Here is a 24,627-nt window from a genome sequence, read left to right as displayed (position 1 = left end):
AAATGACTCAAAAGGATTCCTCTGTGAACCTGGAGGATGCAGCGGAGGCCATCTTGCAGCAGGTGGTAATGATGAGTTTAGTGCGTAAAGATTATGTAAACATGCAGATATTCTAGTGAGCAATTCAAGCACAAGCCGGTGAATGAGTTGACATTCCTTCATCATCGCAGGTACACAGGTCGAAAAACAAGAGATTTAGGTCAGATAGTATTTTTGTATATATATTGACCAGAGGGGGCTGGCCCATAGAGGCAGAGGAGGTTGCTAGCGGGATATCAAAATATAAAAAAGTATACATTTAATAAATCATTTATGAAATATTCTTTTTCTCTTTTTTGGAAAAAATTCCATTGTTGAAATTCTGATTGAAATGCTTCACCTGCAGGAAAGGGCAGCCTGTCTTTTTCATGCCAATCTGTTATTGGCCGAAACCATAGACTGTATGCAAAGATGGACGACATGACAGCCCCCCCAAAAGTGAAGCCAAAACGTCTCCATCGCCCCCTGGTGGCTGGCTGCAGTATATGTCATAAGCCCCGCCCCCTCCATGTTGTTCTGACATGTTTGGTTTTAATTTGTTATTTGATGCGATTAAAAAAACAAAAAACGGGGTGAAACATCATGATTGACAGCGGTGTGCTCGTGATTGGGTCAGGCGGGTGTATGGGCGGGACCTCGCGCCGCTGCTCCGCTCCCCGATCACCAGCGCGAGATGGCAGCGGCAGTATTTGGGAGAGTTCGGCTTCATTTTTGTACAGTGGGGAGGAGGTGGAGACGCGTCGGCCATCTTTATATCCAGTCTACGGCCACAACGCATGAAATGACGTCCTCCCTAACCAATCAACAACCAGAATACAACATTGACATCACGTTGGTCCAATGAGAATTTTACCTCAATTCTCAACCACTGTATTGTACATGAGTGCGACGAACTGGTGGTAAAGCAATAGATAGATTCATAATTTCATCCAGTAGCACACTTGCAAACTACTTTTAAACACATCACATTTAAACACAAAAAAATACGTTACATACAGCCTTTTCAACAAAGGGTCTAAATGTACTTTTTTTTCAGATTTACGTTTCCCTTTTTTTTTTATCGAGCAGTAGCTAGTTGCGTTAGCCAACACAACATTTAGCTTGTTGTAGCAGCCCTGAAGGACTGTTAAGCTAACGATGAGAATGGATTTGCACGGGGGGGGGGGGGGGGGGGGGGTGCAGTAGCGGGGGTTCCGCTCTGCTGGCGCAACCTTGGGCCCCGCTGCCTCAGCTGTCCGGGCTGGACCCTGGGTTCACTTTACTGGATAAAGGTAAAACTACACACCACCTCTAAGTCAAGTGTTTTCAAAATTGGATTTTTTTTTTTAGTGATGTGTATAAAAGTAGTTTGCAATTTTCATATTCTAATTTCTTTCCAAATAGGCTACTGTATGCAATAACGAATCTATCGCTTTACCACCAGTTCGTCACACCGCAAGCAGAAAAGCGCCCTCGAGAGGTGCATGAATGCGACCCTGCGAGCACGGGGGGGGGGGGGGGGGGGGGCAAGCTCATCACAGCCCCGTTCTCATGGATCCACATTTGTATGCATTTTGTTTAAAAAAAAAAAGAAAAAAAGGAATAAATGAATAAGGTTTGTGCTTTTCAGTTCCGACAGACGCTGAAGGACCGCGGCCTGAGTGCAGACACGAAGCTGACATGGAGGAAGCAGCCCGATGGAAGTATCTTCGACTTGGAAGACAAGGAGGAGAGGAAGGAGAGCGAGGAGCTCAGCTGCAACCTGAAATGACTTTTTCTTTCTTTTATTTTCTCTTGGTGAATCTTGTGCGGAATTTTCAGTCAGTTGAGAGATGCAACTTGTTACATTGACTTTTCTTTCCCTACTTAGAAGAGACATGACACATTTATTACATTAAGCTTCAGTCGGCGTGTAAAATGACATCGTACTAAATGCTGCATCCATGGTTTTTTTTTTGCCTTAATTTGAATGGCCAGGATCATTTATGTCAAACTGTGTTACATTGGAATCGATGGAGAATGCAATTGCCACATGTAAAAGTTGCATAGTTTCAACTTGTTGGATTTATTTTTCAAGTCATGAAAAAAAAAAAAAGGCACGTCTATGTGCACATTAAAGGGGAGGATTTCAGCTTGTATTCTGTGTCCATGTCTTGATTACACAGGAGAATCCTCGTAGTTCCTGTTGGTCTCCTGATGAGGGATACGGACCAGCACACTGACAAAACAGCTGTAATGTTCTCTGTGCCCTATGGCTTTAATACGTTCTCAAACCAGCAGACTGTGGGAGTGTTCGGTAAGAGTGTGATCGTGATCTTTATTTAGAGAGCCAGCACCAACCTGTTTGTTTACTGAGTTTATGCACTCAAATCGCTAGTTTCAAGTCTTCTTCAATGCAGCATGATGTTCATTTTGAAAATCTTGATTCCATTTACGGTAAAATAGACCACGGCGGCCTGTCAATCAGGATAGCGACATGGCTGGTATAGGTAGGCGTGCATGGCGTCCACAATATGATATGTCACGTCGGGTTCCGAAAGCCCAAGGCTGCGACGGCCAAAATGCTAAATTCGGGGCTTCAAAACGATAGTCCCCAAACCAATGGGTGACGTCACGGTGGCTACGTCCACTTTTACACAGCCTGTGGTAGAGAGGCACTGTTGAAATCAATAGAAATGGCAGTTGACATGTTACAGGTGAAAGCAGTTGAAGTTTCAATTGAAGTAAAAGTGAAGACAACGGTTAAGTGAAAGCCATTAAACTGTCTGTTGAAATGGCAGCTGAAGTGTACGTAATGAAAGCAGTTGAAGGGGCAGGTGATTGGAAAGCAGTGAAAGAAGTTGAGGGGTCAGTTAATATGCATATATATGTGTGTGTGTGTGTGTATGTATATGTGTGTATGTAATTTCTAAATGCAAAGAAAAAGACACTAGATCCCCCATGATGATTCATATTGTCCATGCCTACATTAAGAAATGCATAGCCATATTTTATAATACTTTAAGGTTTGAACATATTAAATCGGTTTTGTTTGATTATATTATCTTATTACTTTACGCTTTTTATTTTATTTTATACATAAACACACACACACACGGAAACAGAATTTGCAGGTTTGTTTGGTTATACAGGTTTTTACAGATACCGGCTTGGAGCTCTCAGTGGTCTTTTTTTTTTTTTTTTTAAATCAGTCGTTTACTTGACAGAATATCAGAAAGGAAAAACACACCCATCATCCACACCAACAGTCCAAAAACCCAAACAAACCCTGCTTATTACTTCCTATTCTCGACTGCGAGAGTGACCGCACATTACGAGCGTACGTCCACATTGTCCTTGTGCCAAAATTAGTTAACTCCTGATCATTTCTTCACCTGACTAAAAGACTCTGGGTTACAGTATGTAAGCTTATCAATTCATTGGAATGAATCAAATGGGAGTTTACCAATTAAGCACTGTCTCACTGTTATTGGTGCCAGCTGATCCATAAAATAAAGGGTGACCAAATTATCCCTTAAAAGAGACAACACAAAACCCGCATTTTCCATTTCCTAGAAATAAGAATGAATGGACACTGTGCAACTCTGTTCAGCAGGCATGCACTACCTGATGTTTATTTTTCCCCTTTTCACTGGCGTATATAGGTGTAGCACACTGGTGTTTGTGGCAGGAAAGAGGTTCTACCTCAACAACTAAAAACCGACGCTAAATAAATGAAACCCAAGCGGTCCTGACAAAGTGGCTAAACCTCACAGTTAGCGACGCTCCGGTGTCTGTTACTGTTACGTTTGCTGTATGTTCTGCCTCTGTGCAATCAATCAAATTTCACACACACATAATGAATTACTTGCAGATGACTAATATAATATAAGTTTGACTAAGTTCAGACTAATGTATGCACACAAGTTATCTACGTAAGGGCACACGTGACAAACATCACCGGGACTTTTAACCCAAGAAATGTGGTTAAAATTAACCCCCCCCACCACATGACGATATTCACTGAAGATTCCACGCAAAACAAGAAAAGAAAAAACAACAAGACAAGAAAAAGTCATTTCAGGTTGCAGCTGAGCTCCTCGTTCTCCTTCCTCTCCTCCTTGTCTTCCAAGTCGAAGATGCTTCCATCGGGCTGCTTCCTCCATGTCAGCTTCGTGTCTGCACTCAGGCCGCGGTCCTTCAGCGTCTGACGGAACTGAGAAACACCAACAGGTCAGGGTAGACTGGATACCCCCCCCCCTTCCTCTGTTACATAAGCATTGTTTCCCGAGCTTCACCGGGGAAGATGGGTGAAGTCTTTGCAGCGCCACAGTGCCACCTACTGACTTAGGGTCAGTACTTACCAAATCTGAATCCCCTGACAGTATTGATATTAATAAAATGTATATATGCATATCATATGTGCACGGCTTTACAAGCAACAAGTGTCACATATCAGCAAGTTATAAGCAGCTAACTTTGTGCAATATTGCAGTGATTTAGTAAGAAGTGTGGACATTCAAAACTTTAGGGAAAGGCAATGATGTGGGGAAAAAAGTGTTTTGGAAATGTGGGGGGTAAGACGTGAACCCCATCGACCAATGTGATAGTGAGGTAGAGAGAGGGAAGAAGAAGAACCACAACACAAAATGTTGTTTTTTTCAGTCCGCAGTGCTTCAAACTATTTCTTTCGTACTGTCTCTCTTGAAGGGATGGACGTTTTGGTGAAATAATCTTTCTAGTTGGTTTCTAGAGTTACAGTGGGGCAAAAAAGTATTTAGTCAGCCACCAATTGTGCAAGTTCTCCCACTTAAAAAGATGAAAGAGGCCTGTAATTTTCATCATAGGTACACTTCAACTATGAGAGACAGAATGGGGGGAAAGAATCCAGGAAATCACATTGTAGGATTTTTAATGAATTAATTGGTAAATTCCTCGGTAAAATAAGTATTTGGTCACCTACAAACAAGCAAGATTTCTGGCTCTCACAGACCTGTAACTTCTTCTTTAAGAGGCTCCTCTGTCCTCCACTCGTTACCTGTATTAATGGCACCTGTTTGAACTCTTTATCAGTATAAAAGACACCTGTCCACAACCTCAAACAGTCAGACTCCAAACTCCACTATGGCCAAGACCAAAGAGCTGTCAAAGGACACCAGAAACAAAATTGTAGACCTGCACCAGGCTGGGAAGACTGAATCTGCAATAGGTAAGCAGCTTGGTGTGAAGAAATCAACTATGGGAGCAATTATTAGAAAATGGAAGACATACAAGACCACTGATAATCTCCCTCGACCTGGGGCTCCACGCAAGATCTCACCCTGTGGGGTCAAAGTGATCACGAGAACGGTGAGCAAAAATCCCAGAACCACACGGGGGGACCTAGTGAATGACCTGCAGAGAGCTGGGACCAAAGTAACAAAGGCTACCATCAGTAACACACTACGCCGCCAGGGACTCAAATCCTGCAGTGCCAGATGTGTCCCAAGTTTGCTAGAGAGCATTTGGATGATCCAGAAGAGGATTGGGAGAATGTCATATGGTCAGATGAAACCAAAATAGAACGTTTTGGTAAAAACTCAACTTGTCGTGTTTGGAGGAGAAAGAATGCTGAGTTGCATCCAAAGAACACCATACCAACTGTGAAGCACGGGGGTGGAAACATCATGCTTTGGGGCTGTTTTTCTGCAAAGGGACCAGGACGACTGATCCGTGTAAAGGAAAGAATGAATGGGGCCATGTATCGTGAGATTTTGAGTGAAAACCTCCTTCCATCAGCAAGGGCATTGAAGATGAAACGTGGCTGGGTCTTTCAGCATGACAATGATCCAAAACACACCGCCCGGGCAACGAAGGAGTGGCTTCGTAAGAAGCATTTCAAGGTTCTGGAGTGGCCTAGCCAGTCTCCAGATCTCAACCCCATAGAAAATCTTTGGAGGGAGTTGAAAGTCCGTGTTGCCCAGCGACAGCCCCAAAACATCACTGCTCTAGAGGGGATCTGCATGGAGGAATGGGCCAAAATACCAGCAACAGTGTGTGAAAACCTTGTGAAGACTTACAGAAAATGTTTGACCTCTGTCATTGCCAACAAAGGGTATATAACAAAGTATTGAGATGAACTTTTGTTATTGACCAAATACTTATTTTCCACCATAATTTGCAAATAAATTCTTTAAAAATCAGACAATATGATTTTATGGATTTTTTTTTCTCATTTTGTCTCTCATAGTTGAGGTATACCTATGATGAAAATTGGAGACCTCATCTTTTAAGTGGGAGAACTTGCACAATTGGTGGCTGACTAAATACTTTTTTGCCCCGCTGTATATGAGATCACTCTCACATCTGCTATGCTAAATAGGAAGCCAGCCACCCGGCAATTAGCTTGGTTTATGGCGCATGGCTCTGTCTGTAGGTCAAACCCCCCCCCCCACCTACCAGCACCTGTAAAGTTCGCAGTTCACACGTGCTATCGAGTTTATTCAAAGTCGTGCAAAATCCAAACTGTCTCCTAGGTCTGATTTCTTTACCGTTTGGGCAAAGCCAGGCTAGCTGTTTCAACCTCTGCTAAGTTCAGCTGATCGCCTAACGCTCAACGAGAAAGCCATGTTGTTGAACTTTGAGCATTGTTTTGTTGGAACCTGGGATACATGAATAAAAGTAGACCAAGGCAAGGTAGCCGCCTGTGTACCTGCGATGATGAAGGAATGTCAACTCATTCACCTGCTTGTGCTTGAATTGCTCACTAGAATATCTGCATGTTTACATTAATCTTTACGCACTAAACTCATCATTACCACCTGCTGCAAGATGGCCTCCGCTGCATCCTCCAGGTTCACAGAGGAATCCTTTTGAGTCATTTTCACCCTTGCCAACTGCTGCTTCACTGGCTCTTTAAAAAAGGAGGAAATGTGCATTTAGAAATCACACAAGACGTGAAAAAACTGAAAGGTTTTACTGACTTAAAATATTAAAAACAATGAGGCACATTGTATATCAAATTTGTAGCTTGAAGCTCACCAGTATTACAGAAAAAGTACAATGTTTTATCACATGTGTGGTCTGCCCATTGGCCTTTATGTATAGTCACACAGGAAGTCGTCCCCTTCCCATTTGGTTCATTGTCATTAGTATTCCAGTTACTGAATGAAGCGGGGCTCCCATCCGACCACCTCCACGGGCCTCTGTAGAGGCCGATCCACATGGTTTGGGCCTTGACCGTGTTCATCTTCTTTATCTGGTCATTCTCAGCTTGGTTCCTCACACTGGCCAGGTCAGTGTAGTGCTCCCTGCAGTAGCTCTGAGCCTCCGTCCAGGTCTTGGGCTCATTCACAAGGATGAAGCTGGAGGAGGCCCCTGTCTCTACATCCCCACAGAATATGTTGCAGGAAAAATTGGAAAACCCGTTAGCCATGAACGTGAAGAAATATCAGAACAACGCCACTTCTAAAAACATTTTGCCATTTTGGTTTACATGGAGTCCAGTAACGCAGACTGTCTACTGTCTTTAGACAGCTGTACCAAAAAATAAAGCTAATTAGCTGCATTTGGAGCCAGAGTCTGCGCAGTGGTGATCGGCAATTGGAGCCCCGGTGTTGAGGTCCCGCCCAACCCAATCGCGACTACGCCACAGTCAGTCTCACCCCGTTTTTATAGCATCAAACTACTACTTAACACCAAACTGATCCAAAAAAAACAACTGAACATCAGCGTGATAAGAACGACCTAATATGACAGAAACCATTTTGGGGAAAAATGTGTTTGACGCGTAACATCCGCTAACATGGAGGGGGCGGGGCTTATGACCTATACTGCAGCCAGCCACCAGGGGGGCGATGGAGACATTTTGGCTTCACTTATGGGGGGGGGGGCTGTCATGTCGTCCAGGAAGCCTTTTTCGGCACCCGTGACGTATAAAAGAGGCGCGACACACGGCAGGAATATACAAACCATGGCGGGAGCAGGTCTCCACAAATGCAAGTGTCCCTTTTGTATTCATAAGAATTCTTTTAAGATGATCAAATGCGCGATCAAACTCTCTAAATAAAAATGTATGACAAGCGTCCGTTCTTATCGAATTATATCATGTCCCAATACACATAACTACGACAAGACGATGGACAAGATGATGAAGCTGTGCCACGCGTCGCATTTCACCAGCCTCTTTAAAATGACTGATGTTATCGTAGTATTTGCCAGTATAATGTGTTTTTCTTACCATTGTAGCAGACAAACGGCTTCTGAAGTTTGCAAACCCAATCGCCCCATAAGCCGGTAGCAACCATTGCTGCACAGTTCTCATGTTCCCCATTGGGTTCACCGGTGTACCACATCCTGAACTCTGCCTCTCCTTTGCCGTAATGACCCTCCCTCTCCAGCGACCACCTCCAGCTGTTGTACAGTCCTATCCAGACCACATGATTTCGTGCAGCAGCCACCAGCTTGTCCGACTCTTCCTTGTTTTCAGCCGTGGCCAGGTCGGTGTACTTCTGCCTGCAGTAGCTCTGGCCTTCAGCCCAGGTCTTTGCCTCTTCAACAAGGACGTAGATACGGGGAAAACAGGCAGGTAGGAGACACAGTCCTGTGGTAATGAAGAAAAATATTTGATAGCTTCAGCACTGAATGTGTGAATGTAAAGGGAAAACATTAAACTAGACGGTAAGACATAAAGGCTTCATTTATAGATTTGTTTCATCTGTCTCTCCATAGGTTTCTTCATTGACTTTTTAACACATTGAATGTTTATTAATTTAGAATTAAGTTTGATTAAATGATTAATGCGGCTTTAAAGAGACTACAATCAGTATTCTTACATCAAGACTAGATCACGTATCAACTTGAAAGTGAGCTAATTAACAGTTCGCTCCTGATTTGTACCTTACTTGTTCCTGTACTTACAACCACCACATAGTTACTTTATTATAAAGTGTGTCAAAGAAATAGAAACATTAAAATGCACTAACCTGACAAGACCACAAAAATAAGAGTCTTCCCCTCCATGGCAATGATTGTGCTGCTTCCTTGTACTGTTGTATCGTTACGCTGCAGGGGAAATAATAAGAGCATGATTCGCTGACGTACATTTCTGTGTTACTAAAACTACGTCCACTGGTCCACACCGGCCCCAAAGAGATGGGGTTTTTCCTGATGTGCCACACAGGAGTCCCACTGATACCAACAGTTCATTCTTGTCAAGCAAGTACTGGCCCAAACTGTCTCTACTGCATGTTAGAACCCCGTTTGTCACAGTAGCAACGACTGAGAAAGGATAAATGGTGGATTGCAAATATTAAGAATCAGAATCAGAAATACTTTATTGATCCCCGGGGGGGGAATTGTACAAGACATAATTCTTAAGACATAAGTCTGGAACAACTCTAGCTCAAAACTGTTGATAAGATTGTGAAACTGATGACACTGTAGTAATAAAAAGAAAGACCTTGCATTAAAGCCCACACACACAAATCCTTCTTTTTCCTCCCAAGAAGTTCTTTCGAGAAAATGGCTGAATCTCCTTCCTTTTCTTTCCTGTGCATCACAGCTATTGTGTTGTGGGAAGTGGGACAGAAAAAGTCCAATTAACCCTCTTAAAGGTCCCACGTTGTAGAAAGTGAGATCTCCATGTCTTGTTTGGTTATAAAGCAGGTCTGGGTGCTGTATAAATACTGTGAAAGTATCAGAGCGCTCAGTCCACGGAGAAATGAAACACAGCCCGTATTCAGTAACTTTGCCTTTTTAAACGAGCCGTTTGGGACTTCCTGTAAGGTTGTGATGTCACAATTATACAGTCACTGCACTGGAGTCCCAGGTTCTATGTGGAGTTTTCATCAAGTCCTTGTTGTTAATGACACTTGTTAAGCTAACTGTAGCCAGCATCCTGTTGCTCGCGCTCGCACGAGCGGCCAAAAATGACGCCATGACATACTGACATGACTGATTTAGTGTGATTTGCAGTCATATTTAGAATAACGTTCCCGTATTTTATTTGAACCTGACTTTTTCTTTTCTTCAGGAGCTTAATGTTAAGCAGCAGAGGTTCGACATTCAGTACTTTGCCCTGAACCGGGTTAATCCAAGTTTCTAATATATATTTTTTTCAAACAAGCGACATCTTACCTGTGACGGGAGAGCGAACACAAACCGCACACACAAGCAGCGATAAAAAGCTCCGAGCGCTGTGATGTTCCCGCCGTGACGTTCACTGCAGCTTTGAGTGCAGCCACAAATCCTCAGAGGTGTTTGCCGTCATGGTTCTTAATCGCACTCTGGAATTTGCGTCCTATGCAAAAGCGTGAATGGACGAGTGGCTCGCAATGAGACTTTCCATCAAGGGGAAATTCAAATAATGGGATTAATACGATTGCATCTATCAAGTCAGCATTTGCTCAGTGAATGATGACAAACCAGAGGCACTTCCTCGCTTCCTCCACTGTCACTTTCCTGTTAAAAAAAAAATGCCGTGTTGGTGAAGAATCTGAACAGAATAAGAGTATTAGCTGAGATATAGGAGGACTAATTTGAATGTAATATTGAACGATATCCCTCAGGTTTTTCCAATAATATTGTCTAAAAGTCGTGGTTGCCTTGAGCCGGGCAGGATGGACGACAAATTGGATTGGGTCGTGCCGCCTTGGCAGAGGTGTGTACGCCTTCCAGTTCCAGATTAGTCGATGACGGACAGAGTGAGCGCAAGTAAATCGCTTGTGAAATTCAGTGGGAAGACCGTTGAACCATTTTGAACCATGGGCCTTGCTGCTGCACTGGTACAGAGACGGTTAGTAATCCAGCCTTGCTATCTAATTTTGCTGATGTGGGTCAGGGTAAGCTAATGTGCTGTTCTTATTCTATTTTGTATTTTGTATTCTCTTGTGAACCTTTTTTTTTTTTTTTTTTAATACCTGGCTTTATATATTACAGCTAATATGCTATATTTTTCTCCTGATGCCCAGCCTACTTAAACATTCGACTCTTTTAAGGTGGTTGTTGCCAAAAATGTCAGCTTGTGGAGTAAAAGCTGCGCTGATTATAGCGCCGTTGTTGAGATGTGATGTTGCCGTAACGTTGTCACGTCGCACCCTCAAAATGTTTCGGGCGCGTGGACGATTTCCTTCCTAAGCAAGCTCAGCCTTTGCTCATTCTGCCTTCCAGCCACGCAAATGTGGGTTTTGCAAATCAATCCAAATTAGCAGAGATCTTTACATGCACACAAACACGAAAGAGCCACGGAAAGCAAATGGTGGCTCTGCTGTGTAATCTCCGCGTGTCCCCTTAGGACTAAAAGGTGGCCAGCCGAGCCACAATCTTTGGCATGTCCATTTCATTGGCATTTTCCTGTTATCATCCACCTCTGCATGAGCAGCATCTCTGCGTACCCTCGCCTTTGTGTGAGACCAGCAGGGACCATTAGGAGTTTGCACTCTGCGCATCACGGCCTGCATTTTAAGGAGGGTATATATGATGAAACTGTGCGGAATGAAAATCAATGAGCAGGCTTTTCATTAACCTTGCTTAAATGTAGATATGCATACTTCTGTCATAATCAGTTATTGGTTATTGATTACACATTGTTACTTCTTTTGGAGTATTGCTGGTTTAAGAACCGGGTATTATTTTTCGTTGAGGTATTTATTGGCAGCAACTGTGCAGTAGCTGTGTATTTGCATGCCCACCGTACGCCTGTTTGTTGACTTTTGTAGCCTTGAACGCAACCAACCGTGTCACAGTGCTGTCTTGGGCCAGGGGAGCGTGTCATGCGTCAAATACACACTGTCAAGCGTTAACATTTGATTTGCGAGAGGCCGAAGAGAAAGTGAGGCGGTGGATGTGCTCGCCACCTTCGACCCTCGACCTGGCTCCATCCACATCCACCCACGGGTTTTGTGCAAATGCCAGGAGATGAACAAATATGACCACGGGATCGGTTCACTTTAAATGTTAAGAGATTTTCGGGTTTACGTGGGTGATTGTGGAGATGAAACACCAGATTGCGTTCAGAGGCGTATTCCAAACCCTTGAAAACACAATGGTTCGAATTGAGCACTTTCCAAACTCCCAAGACTTTGTATGAACCCTGTAACCAAGGCTGCTGACATGATGCTTCCAGATCGTCAGCAACACGGTCGAGGTGAAGACGACCAGCTTAAAGGATCTCGTCACACTGGCCCCCGCCCGCAATCGCCCCTCTACCAGCAAGCTCCAAGATGATCCAAGCCTCCAGGCTGACACCTTACTGGTGAGACACATGTGTCAAAAATGATATAAAATGATGTCTTAAATAAATGAAATATTTTGAAAACATGTTGGATTCTTTCACCACTTTCACGCTGAAATAACAGGGGATGCATTACTCTGCATTACTCTGCAGATACAGTCAGTTCTGCCGTATGATGCATTTGAGTGGATTTACACCAGACGAAGACGTTCATCTTTTCCGGCATTTAAAAACGTCATTTCAGACCCGTCGGTATCCAAGAAATGCGGCTTCCGCTGAGTCTGATAAAACACCGATGACTCCGAACGTCCATAAACTATACACTTTAGATCATTTGTGACCCATAAACACGATGTGTGTCGTTTTTAAATAGTACTTCGTCTTAGAAAGCATTACAATGTGGTAGCTTCCGCTCCAGGTGTGCGCGCTCCAGCGACGCGCGCGCCGTTTTCGGCTGCCAGGCGGAACTCGGCGACACACCGGCGGCCGGAACAAAACTAGCACTTCCGATCTGTGTGTGAAAGGCGGAACAAGCGGTCGTAACAGAGGGAACAAAGAACGACTGAGTGGGTATGTTTACGTTGCTTCCAACACGCCTCCTCGAAAATGTTACGCTTTGTAACGTTGGCGTAAAGGCGACTTAAAAATGTATCTGCTTTGCCTTTAGCTAACTTGGCTAGTGAGTGTAGCCGGTTACCCCGGTGTGCGCAGCGGGACAGCGGGAGCGTGTGTTGTCCGTTAGCCTGACGTTAGCCGCGGCAGCACGGGTTTATTCAAACATCTTGCGGGCGTTGCGCACTTCAGGCGTGTCGAACCGTTCTTCACGCGTGCGTGATTTGTGGGTATGCTGGCGGGGTTTTGTTTTAGAGCGAATTCGCCTTGAAACCCGTTGGATTATATTTCAGCTTCAACATCATTATGGCGGAATATGGTCTCTTTGTGTTAGCAGGTTTGGCTAGAAGGCCGGTCCGGGTAAGCTAACGTTAGCATCCTAAGCCCTGGCAGCCATTGTTGTCACTAAGTTAGTCGTTCTCTGCGTTTTTTCAGTCATTTACCGGTGTGTTTTTGCTACTTTGACTACCAAACGACTTATTGCAATAGCGGGGTGATTGTGGCTGAGTGTGCTAATGTGTGTGGCTGTTTTTGTGTTGTTTGTTTTTTCTTATCCAGGTTGACACCAATATGGAACTAGCCTGCTCCCCTTAGCCCAGACTCCAGCAACGATGTCAAGTAAGTAAACATTAATAGCGCGAACGGAAGTTCACTTCGCAGGTGACTTCCCAGTGGTGGTGTTCCTATTACTAGAGCCGGGAGCGTGTATGATAGATTTGTAAATAAACACTCTACCGTTGCTCTCTATCGTAGCCCTTATCCGAGACGTGGGCCTGTAATATAAAACGATCCCAACTCAAGAGGGAAAATGGCATCAGTGGTATCATCATAATGGCATTGACCTCCCCAGTCCCCTGGTCCTTTTCATATCCGTAAACAATCACAGATGCAGATGGAAATGCACCCTTTTTACAGGGTTACACCCCCCCCCCCCCACACACACACACACACACCTGTGTTTTGTCCTCAAGACTCAAGTCTGCATGTCATATATAGACATATTGAGGCAAAGAGGTTACCTTATTACACTTATTATCTTGATTACTTGCTATGATGCAAATATCTGTGAATCTACAAATATCTTGTAGGAATATTCAATTAGTATTCTTCCAGTTTCTTGGGTTACTGTAGCTATTTCAATTTAAATCGTCTGAAAAATCACATTTAAATGCATCAGTATGAAGACAACATCGTTTTGGGGTTTTTTGGGTTATGAATCTATACCATATTTCAACGAAAAAACAAACCTCAACATTAATTATGTTTCTGCTCCTCGACTGTTTATTAGTCATCGTTTAATATTGACTGTATAGCAGCGTTATCAAACAAAAAAAACAGTATATGAATACAGAATGTATAAGCCATACATAGCAGTTTGTTGTTGTAATAGCTGACTAACATTTCTTTTATTTTTTCTTTCTCGCACAGAACGACCATCCTACGCCCCTCCCCCTCCCCCTGCCCCGACCACAGTAAGTGCCCAACTCTCACTTCCAGTCTCAGCATTGCCCGTTTAGTGGCCAAAGGGCCATGTTAGCTCTGCACACCCTCTTTTTTTTTAATCTTTCTCTCTTGCTGTCGTACTCCCTCTTTCTCCACATTTTTAAATTGCTTTCATATAATTTCTCTCTCTCTGAACACATAAGCGGTCGCCTCAAATTTGTTCAGCTCTCCCATCATCGCTCTCACTCCTGCTTTTTCCTCAGTCATACCACCACTTATGTAGGGTCTCGCACAGACGGGGGTCAACGTGCCTCGTGTGTTTTTACGTAGCGTTATTGCCACTGCGGCAGAAGTTTCTTTTGAAATCTGATTCACAATCTGAAACCTTTTTTCCATGTCAAATTTTTCGAGCTTAGCGCACATGTGTACAGTTATGGAATCAACATGCCTGTTTCAGATGCTTTTCGTTCCCTTACATTCAGTAGCGGGGCACAGCATTGTGTAAAGGTGAAATGCAGTGGTGTGGTCACACGGCTGATCAAATGCAACTTGTGCTTAATAGGGTTGATCTGAGCTTGTTGCAAGGTCCTGATTTACATGCAACATTCACATGTTGTGCACTGCCGGCCGGTTGCCTCTTTTTTTTTTGTTGCCTTGCATGACGACGTCATGGAAAACAAACAAGCAAAACTATACATATATTTTCACGTTTTCCCCCTTTTCACTTATTTATGTTTATCCCTCTTCCTCCTCTTGTTTGTGAGCCATTTCTCATTCGTGTTTTGTCTCATTTGTCTTCCATCAGCAAATGCCTTCCACCCCAGGGTTTGTGGGCTACAACCCTTACAGCCATCTGGCCTACAACAACCTCCGGCTGGGAGGGAGCTCCGGAGGCTCCAGCAGGGTAATGAATTAAAAAAAAAAACAGAAAAGGGGGGATGGGTGCAGGGTAAAGGGGAGGGTAGTAGGGAACAACCTTGGGGGCACATGTATGGGGAAAAGTGGAAAGAAAGGAGCATTAAAAAAAGGCTCAGAGTGCACACAGAGTGTGTTTGGTTGATGGTCATGAAAAAGTGATAGTAACAACAATAAATAGTAGAATTATCACTTAAACAGACTGCAGTGGTTTGGGTTTAGATGAGAAAAGGGAGTCGTTCTGTTCGATTTTATACAAGCGGCTCATTTACAGCTCCCACTCTGTCATACAGTGAAATATGCCACAGTTGGGCGTGATGCAAACAGCTCAGTTAAGTATTGAGCTGTGTTTAGTAGTTTAAATGTAGTTTCTTTTACAGTTTAGTGGTGCTTAAAAATCTGAAGTGATGTTTTGTTATACCAAAAAACATTGTTTATAGTAAAATTTTTACAGTTTAAATGAAAGTATAAAGATGTGTTCCAGTGTCCGTTTCAAACGGTGTCACAATAATCGAGGCTCTTTCAGACTTTTCAGTGCAGGCACTACAATACTTTTAAGTCAGCTACACCAAACGTCCATTCAATTAGCAAGTGGAAACAACTGTGGGAAACACGATCAAGCCTTGTGATTGGTAATTTACCAATCCAAAGGCTATACATCTTCTGTTTTTCAGTTTATGAATGCATGAATTCTCTCTCTCTTTGTGTGGGTTCTGCTTGTAAGGTACAAGAGTCAAAATGCCACTCTTGTGTTAATGTGTTTTTATGGGTTTTCCTGCAAAATGAATCTTTCAGACGAAAACTAAATGTTCTCTAACAACCCAAGCAAGTTCCTAACCAGCCATGGAAAAAAAATATACATGCATTTGTCCGGATAAAAGAAATTGTTCTTGCTTTTTAGTTTTTAGTTTTTTTTAATTGGCCGACCGAGCTGTCTCAGCACTGCGCACAATCGTTTAAAGCCCAGCCTCTGCCGCGTGTTGATGAGAAGACAGAAAAGTGTCGTCAAGTGCAACAAATTTAGCAAAACAGCAATTTAGTTGCCGCGTGTCACCGCTGGGGAATAGGACAACAGAGTATCCCGATACGCTGCTTCGTGTCATCTCGCAAAGAAGGCGGTGTGTGGGAGTACACAGAAAACTGTGGGTGCTGGTGTGTGTTGCCCTTTTTTCAATACCTCTATTTGTAGGTGTCACTAGGTGTTTAAATGTGAAAGAATAATACAGAGTTTGATGTTTTCATGGCAAGAAGGTAAAAGTAGAGCAGATCTTAAAGTGAGTCATTTTCATGTGCGTCCTATGCATTTAAAGACACAGATTCACAGCATTAATGAGAGGTACACGTATATCCTGTTTGTATGGGGGACACTCGCACAGTCCTCCGGCTGGCCTACTTTCGGCCAGCCTAATGGATATAATTTGCCTAGACCTCACTGTCCTACAGACTTGGTGGAGAGAGCGGGAGAGGGCAAAAGGAATTGCACGCCTGATTTAGTTCCACTCTAAAAGTACTTTAGCAAGCCACTGGCTGCTAAAATATCATTTACACCCACGCATGCATGTAAATGAATTTGACATGCATTTATCCAGCTGTTAAGAAAGCATTCAGGACCACGTAAGAGTTGTCATGTTTACATGCACACCTCTTATTTTGCACAAGCCTCACCATGGTCAGACCATAATCAGCTGATGTTTTCTTTCTCTTCTCTCTCTAAACCTCTGTCCCCTTTTTTGTGTTCCCTTTATCTACATCCCTCCCATCTCCTCATCACACCCTTCTTGCCCCCTCCCCCCTTTTCCTCTCTCTTTTTTTCTTTCCGCAGAACTCCAGCGGCATCACCGTCCCAAAGCCTCCCAAACCTCCAGACAAGCCACTGATGCCTTACATGCGGTACAGCCGGAAGGTAAGCAGGAAGGTAAGACACCCATCCACGGTGTCTGCTTTTACTGCTTGTCCTCCCATCCCCTGAAAAAGTTGCAGGGGTTTTAGGGTGGGAAACAGCCAAGCCATGACGCCTTCACCACCACCTCAGCCACCCAGTGGAGACTCTCCACTCTATCCCGTTGGCTCACAGTAGCCTCCTGTGTTTGTCAACGATAAAGAGGCATCTCCTCTCGCGTTTCCTTCTGCAAGCATGATCTGCTCCTGCCTTCACCCCCCCTCCCCTCCCTCTCTTGTGCTCATCGCTTTGCTGCTTCTCTAGTTTTAGAGCTGAAATTTTAACATTGAATACTGCATAAAGACAAAATCTACTCTTGAAAAGTCATGTTGACATAAAACTGGTGATTCTGTCTTTAGACATTTTTCATTCCATTCCATCCAGTCGTTCTGCAACACTTAATGAGCTTAATAATTAATAATTCTGTCCAATAGATTCATCATTTTGGAGCGAATGTTTTGTTTCCTTTGCACTTTTCCTCCTTTATTTCCTTCACTGTCCTATAGTAGCCTAACTTACCATTAACTGCAGTTGCCCCATAGTGACCATATGTTATTTGTGTGTGTGTGTGTGTGTGTGTGTGTGTGTGTGTGCGCGTGTGTGACAATGCTCCTGCTTGTGCATGTGTACTTGTGTATGCGTGTGTGTGTGCGCACGCAAGGTGTGGGACCAAGTGAAGGCATCCAACCCGGACCTGAAGCTGTGGGAGATTGGCAAGATTATCGGAGGGATGTGGAGGGACCTGACTGACGAGGAGAAACAGGACTACCTGAACGAGTACGAAGCTGAGAAGGTGAGCCGCCGTAAGGGTCCGAGTTACTGCTGAGGTTCAGGCCTGCACAGTACTGCCTGTCCTTTTTGCAGTATTTTTATTGGTGTACACTTTATGATAGGACCGAAGTGTCAAACACAGTGTCAAATAAGGTTTTAGCCAATCAATTTGAGAGCAGTTGAGACATTTAGAGGCACTAACCAGAAACTTCTGTAGTGGGTTCTGACAGCAGAAGACTGTCATTTCATTCTTCTATCTTGACCGCCAGTGAGCCCTTATTTTGAAATAAAGGGCAAAGGGAGTCAAAGCATGATCAGCACTCACCTGATTGGTTCAGTGCTGACCAATATGACTGCTGATGTATTGGGCTGGTGTGAAGCTAAGTCTCCTGTAGATTTACAGGCTGCTAGCCATTATTTTCATTATCAAATAATCATTTAGTCTATGAAATGTGACAGAATAGTGAAAAGGGGGGCTCATCACAATTTCCCAGAGCCCAAAGTGATGTCTTCCAACTGCTTCTTTCGTCCAACCAACAGTCCAAAACCCCAAAGGCTCTTCATTTACTAACACAAATGACAAAGAATAGCAGCAAATCCTCACATTTAAGAAGCAGCATTGATGAAATGACGAAACGGTTAATGGATTATCGAAATAGTTGGCAGTGAATTTTCTTTCAATCGACTAATCGATTAATGGTGGAAGCTCTAGTCAGTCATATTGTGCTCCAGTGTTTCCACTCTTCCATTATTGTTATAAAATTGTTTTTGTTTTTTTTACAAGGGAATGCAGTCAGACAGACTCTCAATACAATATAACGCCCCTGTAAATAATAACATTATATATTCATTTATTGTTTTGACCCAAATATCGAAAGCTATCCATTTCCATTCATCCTTTATTGGAAAACTTTTATTTTATAGAATATTAATATTATTTGATCCCCTGCGCCTGCACACAGCTCACATTGTTAGCTCGAATTTTCAAAGAACCTTTCCCCCATAAGTGAACTGGCTAGCTAGCTAACTCATTTGAACAATGAATGGCTTTTTGTCTTCAAAGAACGTCCTGTTCATGAACAAAGGGCTTAGACTCAGCTATGGGTTTACAGTTATGTCTGCTGATGATATTGTAAAAGGTTTGTTTCTATCTGCATATGACACATTAAATGCAGCTTGAGCAGCAATCCCTATTTTTCCATTTTATTCCCATTCAAAGTTTCCTCCCTGAATATTCTTTAACATAACAATTTTGCGACCCTAAACTTAAACGGTCATTAGACCGCCGTGTCCTCTCGCTCCGCTTATTCACGCCTTCTGTCTCTCCCCCTCTCAGATCGAGTACAACGACTCTTTGAAGGCGTACCACAACTCTCCGGCCTACCTGGCATACGTGAATGCCAAGAACCGGGCCGAGGCTGCAATGGAGGAGGAGAGCAGGCAGAGGCAGAGTCGCATGGACAAAGGAGAGCCGTACATGAGCATCCAGCCCGCCGAAGACCCCGATGGTGAGCTTTAGATGAGGATGTTTGAAAACCCTTCGGTCAGGTTGTCAAAGATGTTTAATAATGGCTTGACTTGAATAGAAGGGAAAGCCAGTTCATTTATAATGAGAAAAGTACAGTTTTTAGTTGGATTTTCTTTTTTGATTTTGGCATTTTTAAACATGTTTATGGTTTTGGAGGTCATTTTAGGACACGGCATGTGGAAATATCAGCAGTTTTTTCCCCCTCTGTCCAGACTACGACGATGGCTTTTCAGTGAAGCACACGGCAGCCGCTCGCTTCCAGAGGAACCACCGGCTCATCAGTGACATCCTCAGTGAGATCGTGGTGCCTGATGTCCGCTCTGTGGTCACCACAGCCCGCATGCAGGTCCTCAAGAGGCAGGTCCAGTCTCTCATGGTGCACCAGGTAGGCCAGACGGACGTATTCTCGGCCCGGAGAGTATATGATAGTACTTTCTGTCTGAGAAGACTTTGACATTCTCCAGTAATGGTTACTAATGAACCTTAGAGACGCATACTCTGTGTGTCTCACCCCCGTGTCTCCCGTGTGTTTCAGAGGAAGCTGGAGGCCGAACTTCTGCAGATTGAGGATCGCCACCAAGACAAGAAAAGACGCTTCCTGGAGACCACTGACTCATTCAACACCGAACTCAAGCGGGTATTTATCCTGAACTAAATATGAACCTGAGCACAAGGGAAGAGGATTATTACTTGAACACCACTTAAGGGTCATTTGTTGATGGAGAATTGAGTTTTGTGTTTCCTGTGCCTCCAGCTGTGCAGTCAGAAGGTAGAGGTGGACATGGAGAAGCTAGCGGCAGAGATGGCTGCTGCCGAAGAGGCGGCCAGGCGCCGGGCGGAGGAGAGGGAGCGCGAGGCAGCCGAGCAGGCGGAGAAGGCTGCTCAGCAGGCCCAGCAGGCGCAGCAGCAGCAACAGCAGCAGCAGCAGCAGCAGCAGCAACAACAACAGCAGCAGCAGCAGCAGCAGCAACAACAGGAGGCTGCTGGAAACAAAGCCGCAGAGCAGAGCAGTGCTAATGCTAGCAGCGCAGCTAACCCCACCTCAGGGACCAAGGAGGAGGACAAGCCCACACCCATGGAGACAGGTACCTGAACTGTTTAAAAAAAATAACCAAGAATGAGTTTATTAAACAATAATAATTCTATTAAACACTGCAGATTAACATCAATACATAACATTTAGTTTGTCCTTGTTGAAACGCGTTCATTACAGTACAAGTAGTAGTAGTGTGTGTGTGTGTCCAAAGGCCTATATATCTTAATCCTCTGTGCCATAGAGCTCCATTGTTGTTTAAAAACAAAACAGGACTCCACAGATTTAGCGTCACACAAAATTCTTTTTCCTTGTCAAAACTGGGTGCCTCCATTACCCACAATGCAACTCGACCACCAACAATGTGTGATATGCTAGTAGCGGCAAATGTTGCCTCGAGCAGGCTACAGAAATCTGGTAAACTCACTTCTTTCTAAGTCCACACCCCCAGATTTTTTTCCCCATTTTCAGACTTGTAGTCTTCATCCCTGACCGACGCTGACTCAAGTGACATCACTTGAGGCCATTTGTTAGATTCATACAGCCCCCCCGTGACACGAAAGGCTTTATACTAATACTGTCCTTCATTCCCTCCCCAGATGAGGCGGCGCCTGCAGAGGCCTCCTCAGACCCCCAGCCTGCTCCGCCTCCTCCATCCGACCCCCCCTCTTCTGCCTCTGATAAAGCGACCCCTCCCCCCGAGCCCCCCAGGGAGAGCGGCACTCCCGGCAGCAGCGCCCCGAGTGATGACGGCAGCAGCAGCAGCAACAACAGCATGCCCCCTCCTTCCTCGGAGAGCACCCCCGGGGCGGCAGCCCCCGAGCCCCCAGCGGCACAGGAAGCCAATTCCAGCACCGCCAACCCCAATGCGGCCGCAGCGCCTCCGCCTCCCCCTGCCTCAGAAGAACCAGCCCCTCCACCGCCACCTCTACTACCCCCCAGCCAGAGCAACCAACAGTATGACATGTAATAGTCCACCAGTGAGACACAAAGTGGTAGCTGTAGACGTCCCCCTCCCCCCTTTGTGCTGCAGCTCTCCTGCAGGTGGAGCAGCAGTCGTGGAAGAAGCGGGACTTGTACGGAGGCTCTATCATAACAGATCTTGCGAGTGAGAGGTGCCGAATGGTTGGGGGTCCGATAGTACGGTCAATAACTAGTTAACAGGTATTTCATACAAGAGTGGTGCAGGGTTTCCATCATCCAGCCTCATGTTGCTGGAACCAAACAAGACCCTGTAGGGGAAGCTGGGATTTCACTTCTGTGCACGTTTCCTTTTTAAATTTAGCTCGCCTGGTTTTTGATGGCGCGAGCGAGTGAGCTGAAAACGTCACCAAAGAGTACAGAATTTGACCTGACTGTTTGTGCTCAGCGCTTGACATCACCGTTGCGTCTGTCTGCTCCCGTCCATGGTCCAGACTCCACCCTTTAATCCTCAGATACATTTCCAGTCGGCAGGGTCCTCATGCGCAACGTTAGCAGTTAAACCTGACCTTTGACGCAGGCCTGAAGTCCCACCGTCAAAACTAATTCTACATGGCACCTCAGCTAGCCATAATTTTCATTATCGATTTAATCACCCCCCCCCCCCCCCCCCACCACTTAAGTTTGATTATCAAAAACAGTTGCCTATTTGTTTTTCTGTCGATCATCTAATTGGCACCCATTACCAGCTGCAACATTGCCACTGTTTTTAAAGAGAAATGTATGCGTCGTGTTCCACAATCCAATACTCGCCTGTGTCGACACCCCGGGAGACAGTGACGTCGGGAGAAGGCATGCTGTTTTTCCATCTCTGTGCACAGTTCAAAATGCAAACCTCAACTAACTCCCACTGTGTAGACTTTGTACTGTTGGATGTGGCTGAAGTGTTTGAATTACACATACCTGTATAGCGCTCAGTCTTGGTGTGCAAACCTTTAAATCACGCTCTGAGTCCAAATTGTCTGAAATCTGAGCGTATGTTCTGGTGATAAAGGGCAACCTTGCATGAAAGCCCCCCCCCCCCCCCCCTCCCCAATTCAAAACCTCAGAATTTTGTAGTCTATCAGTTCGTGTGATTTGCAAAACTACTACTGTTTCTTCTACTTTGTGTTTTTAGTGATCTAGCTTTTTTTTTTTTTTTTTTTTTAGATTAACACAATGAAATCCAGCCTCCGTATTCAGCCTAATAATCTTGAATCAGATGCCATTTCTAACATGTTTCGGTTGGACTGGGGGATAACGCAGCCTGTGGTAGCTTCCAGGTCCGACGCAAGCATGGGCGAAGGCACATTTTGATCATGTGTGCACCCACATTCTGCATGCTGTACTAAATACTAACCATAAACATGGGAAACTGTTTGAAATGTTAAAAAAGAAAAGTGTAGGACTGAAACAGGTGACGTGCGTGAGAAACAGACAAAAATGAAATGAAATGATGGGCATGTCTCCAAGGTGCTTTTTAAAATCGGTGGCTGGCAAAACGACTTGCATTGAGTATAGAAAGTCGACATGGATGCTTGTTCCTGCGCGTTCGGCCCATTTATGTCGAAAGAGCGGACATGCACTCAGTTAGCATTTCACCTGTGAGAGCTTCTCTACAAGTAGAGGCTATTTTTTTCTTTTTTTTCTTTTTTAAGACTGTCCCTCCTTTAGACTGCATATTCCTGTGGACCCCACAAGCATTTAACTTCAGCAGAGAAATACACATGCTGCCCTCATCCAAATGTAACCTCAGTCACTTGTGCATTTAAAGGACTGTTTTCTTACTTGAATTGGACTGTTTTTAGTAATATGCCTGTGTTTTTTTTGCATCTTTCTTTTGTACTGTCTGAACTTATCTATCCAAATAAAGAGGATTTCTCAGTCTTTCAACCTCTATGCATTACATCTTCTCTTAATTTGGCCATTGTTTCAGAAATCAGATTTTTAGTTCGTCTTAAAACTGAGTTTACTTAAACTGATCTCTTGGATTTTGTTATTTTTTTTATTAGATACAAAGGAAATAGGGGGAAGTACTACAAGTAAACAATAAGCAGAAAAACTACGGAAATGTAAATTAGAGCGCTATATAGGGGAGACCGGGGCTTGTTGTCACACTTTTCAGACTCTTATGTATTTCTTGGAATCAATCCATCAGATTAAAAAAAAAAAAAAAAAAAATGTACCAGACAAATGACCAAAATCTCAGTTATATATTTTGCATTCATGTTTTTTTCATATCTCGTGCCCATGCAGAGTTATGGGCATTCAAATAGAGAGTGTCAACATGTGACATTTTGCCCCGTCATCGGGTAAGTTGTCTCACTATATGGGATAAGATGTCACACTGGATTTTTCAACTAATAACACAAGGACAAAATTATTGCTATTGTTATTTTTTTTTACTTGAAAGTCAACATTGAAGTCAGGCACAGAAAATGTTAATCATTGAGCTTGAAAAAGCCATTGAACATGGCCATTGAACAAACTGTTACTCAAAATATTACGCAAAATGCACTGAACTGAAGTCCTTAGGAACTGCTGTTATTACTTTTCTTAAAATAACTCAAATCAACTGAACTACAAAAAAAGAAAGAATTGGTTCATTATGAACTTTACAACAGTCGTGAAATGCTGCCATAGTTCTAACAACAACTTTAAGATCCATTCATAGAAACTGACAACAACAAATTTACTCGCTAGTCCGACCCTTCATCTGAATCGCAGTTCTGGCATACGTAGACTGATTTGCCAGGGGTGCACTTTTCATGGGCCCATCCTTTGCATATTATACGCTGCACCCAGGTTTCTCTTGGCCGGCTGTTTCCAAATGGCTCTACGCAGACCAGGCACAAGGTCTCATCCTCTTCTGATGAGGAGTCATCTGGAGTTTTTCTTTTTGTACCTGCCCTCTGTTTCTTCCCTGCTCTTTGCTTCCTTGGGATTTTGGATTGGGTTGCCTTGCATTTCTTTTTGAATAGCCTTTTTTCCCCTTGTGCCTGCCTTTCAGCTTCAAGTGCCTCCTTCACAGGCGTGTCAGTGAGAATAGCAGTTTTTCTTTTCTTTCTCTGTTGGTGAACTTTTTTTCTTGGACCAGCTTTTGGGTAAGGCCTAATATCCTCTGGAGTTGTGTTGGCAGAGGTAGAGGTGGAGGACCTGGTGTTTGGGCTTGGAATTGATGGGTTAGTGCTGGGGCCTGGAGGAGATGGGTCAGTACT

At 44.0% G+C, this 24,627-nt stretch overlaps 1 protein-coding gene across 5 annotated transcripts; it reads left to right on the top strand.

The window, feature by feature from the left end:
• Positions 1-12,724: 12,724 nt before the first annotated feature.
• LOC139299641 (SWI/SNF-related matrix-associated actin-dependent regulator of chromatin subfamily E member 1-like) lies at positions 12,725-23,306 on the top strand. Of its 5 annotated transcripts, XM_070922474.1 has the most exons (12): positions 12,725-12,778; positions 13,379-13,438; positions 14,249-14,292; positions 15,069-15,167; positions 17,001-17,093; positions 17,779-17,910; positions 19,225-19,396; positions 19,629-19,801; positions 19,952-20,053; positions 20,171-20,305; positions 20,372-20,501; positions 21,049-23,306. In XM_070922474.1, exons 2-12 carry the CDS (start codon positions 13,432-13,434, stop codon positions 21,417-21,419), a joined length of 1,458 nt encoding a protein of 485 aa, XP_070778575.1. In that variant the 5' UTR covers positions 12,725-12,778; positions 13,379-13,431; the 3' UTR covers positions 21,420-23,306. The 5 variants fall into 5 exon arrangements, with proteins under 5 accessions (XP_070778575.1, XP_070778574.1, XP_070778571.1 ...); XM_070922473.1 differs by having other exon boundaries at positions 17,001-17,081; positions 20,171-20,501; XM_070922470.1 differs by having other exon boundaries at positions 20,171-20,501.
• The last annotated feature ends 1,321 nt before the right edge of the window (positions 23,307-24,627 follow it).

Source organism: Enoplosus armatus, chromosome 17 (assembly GCF_043641665.1).
Source record: "Enoplosus armatus isolate fEnoArm2 chromosome 17, fEnoArm2.hap1, whole genome shotgun sequence".
In the NCBI taxonomy this organism is placed as follows: domain Eukaryota; kingdom Metazoa; phylum Chordata; class Actinopteri; order Centrarchiformes; family Enoplosidae; genus Enoplosus; species Enoplosus armatus.
This window is presented reverse-complemented; position numbering and strand designations above follow the sequence as displayed.

Bases quoted from the DNA above. Each gene is read 5' to 3' on its own strand.
- LOC139299641 (XM_070922470.1), top strand. The intron at 17,094-17,778 runs GTAAGACACCCA...TGCGCACGCAAG, and splicing joins GCCGGAAGGTAAGCAGGAAG to GTGTGGGACCAAGTGAAGGC. The intron at 17,911-19,224 runs GTGAGCCGCCGT...TCCCCCTCTCAG, and splicing joins ACGAGTACGAAGCTGAGAAG to ATCGAGTACAACGACTCTTT.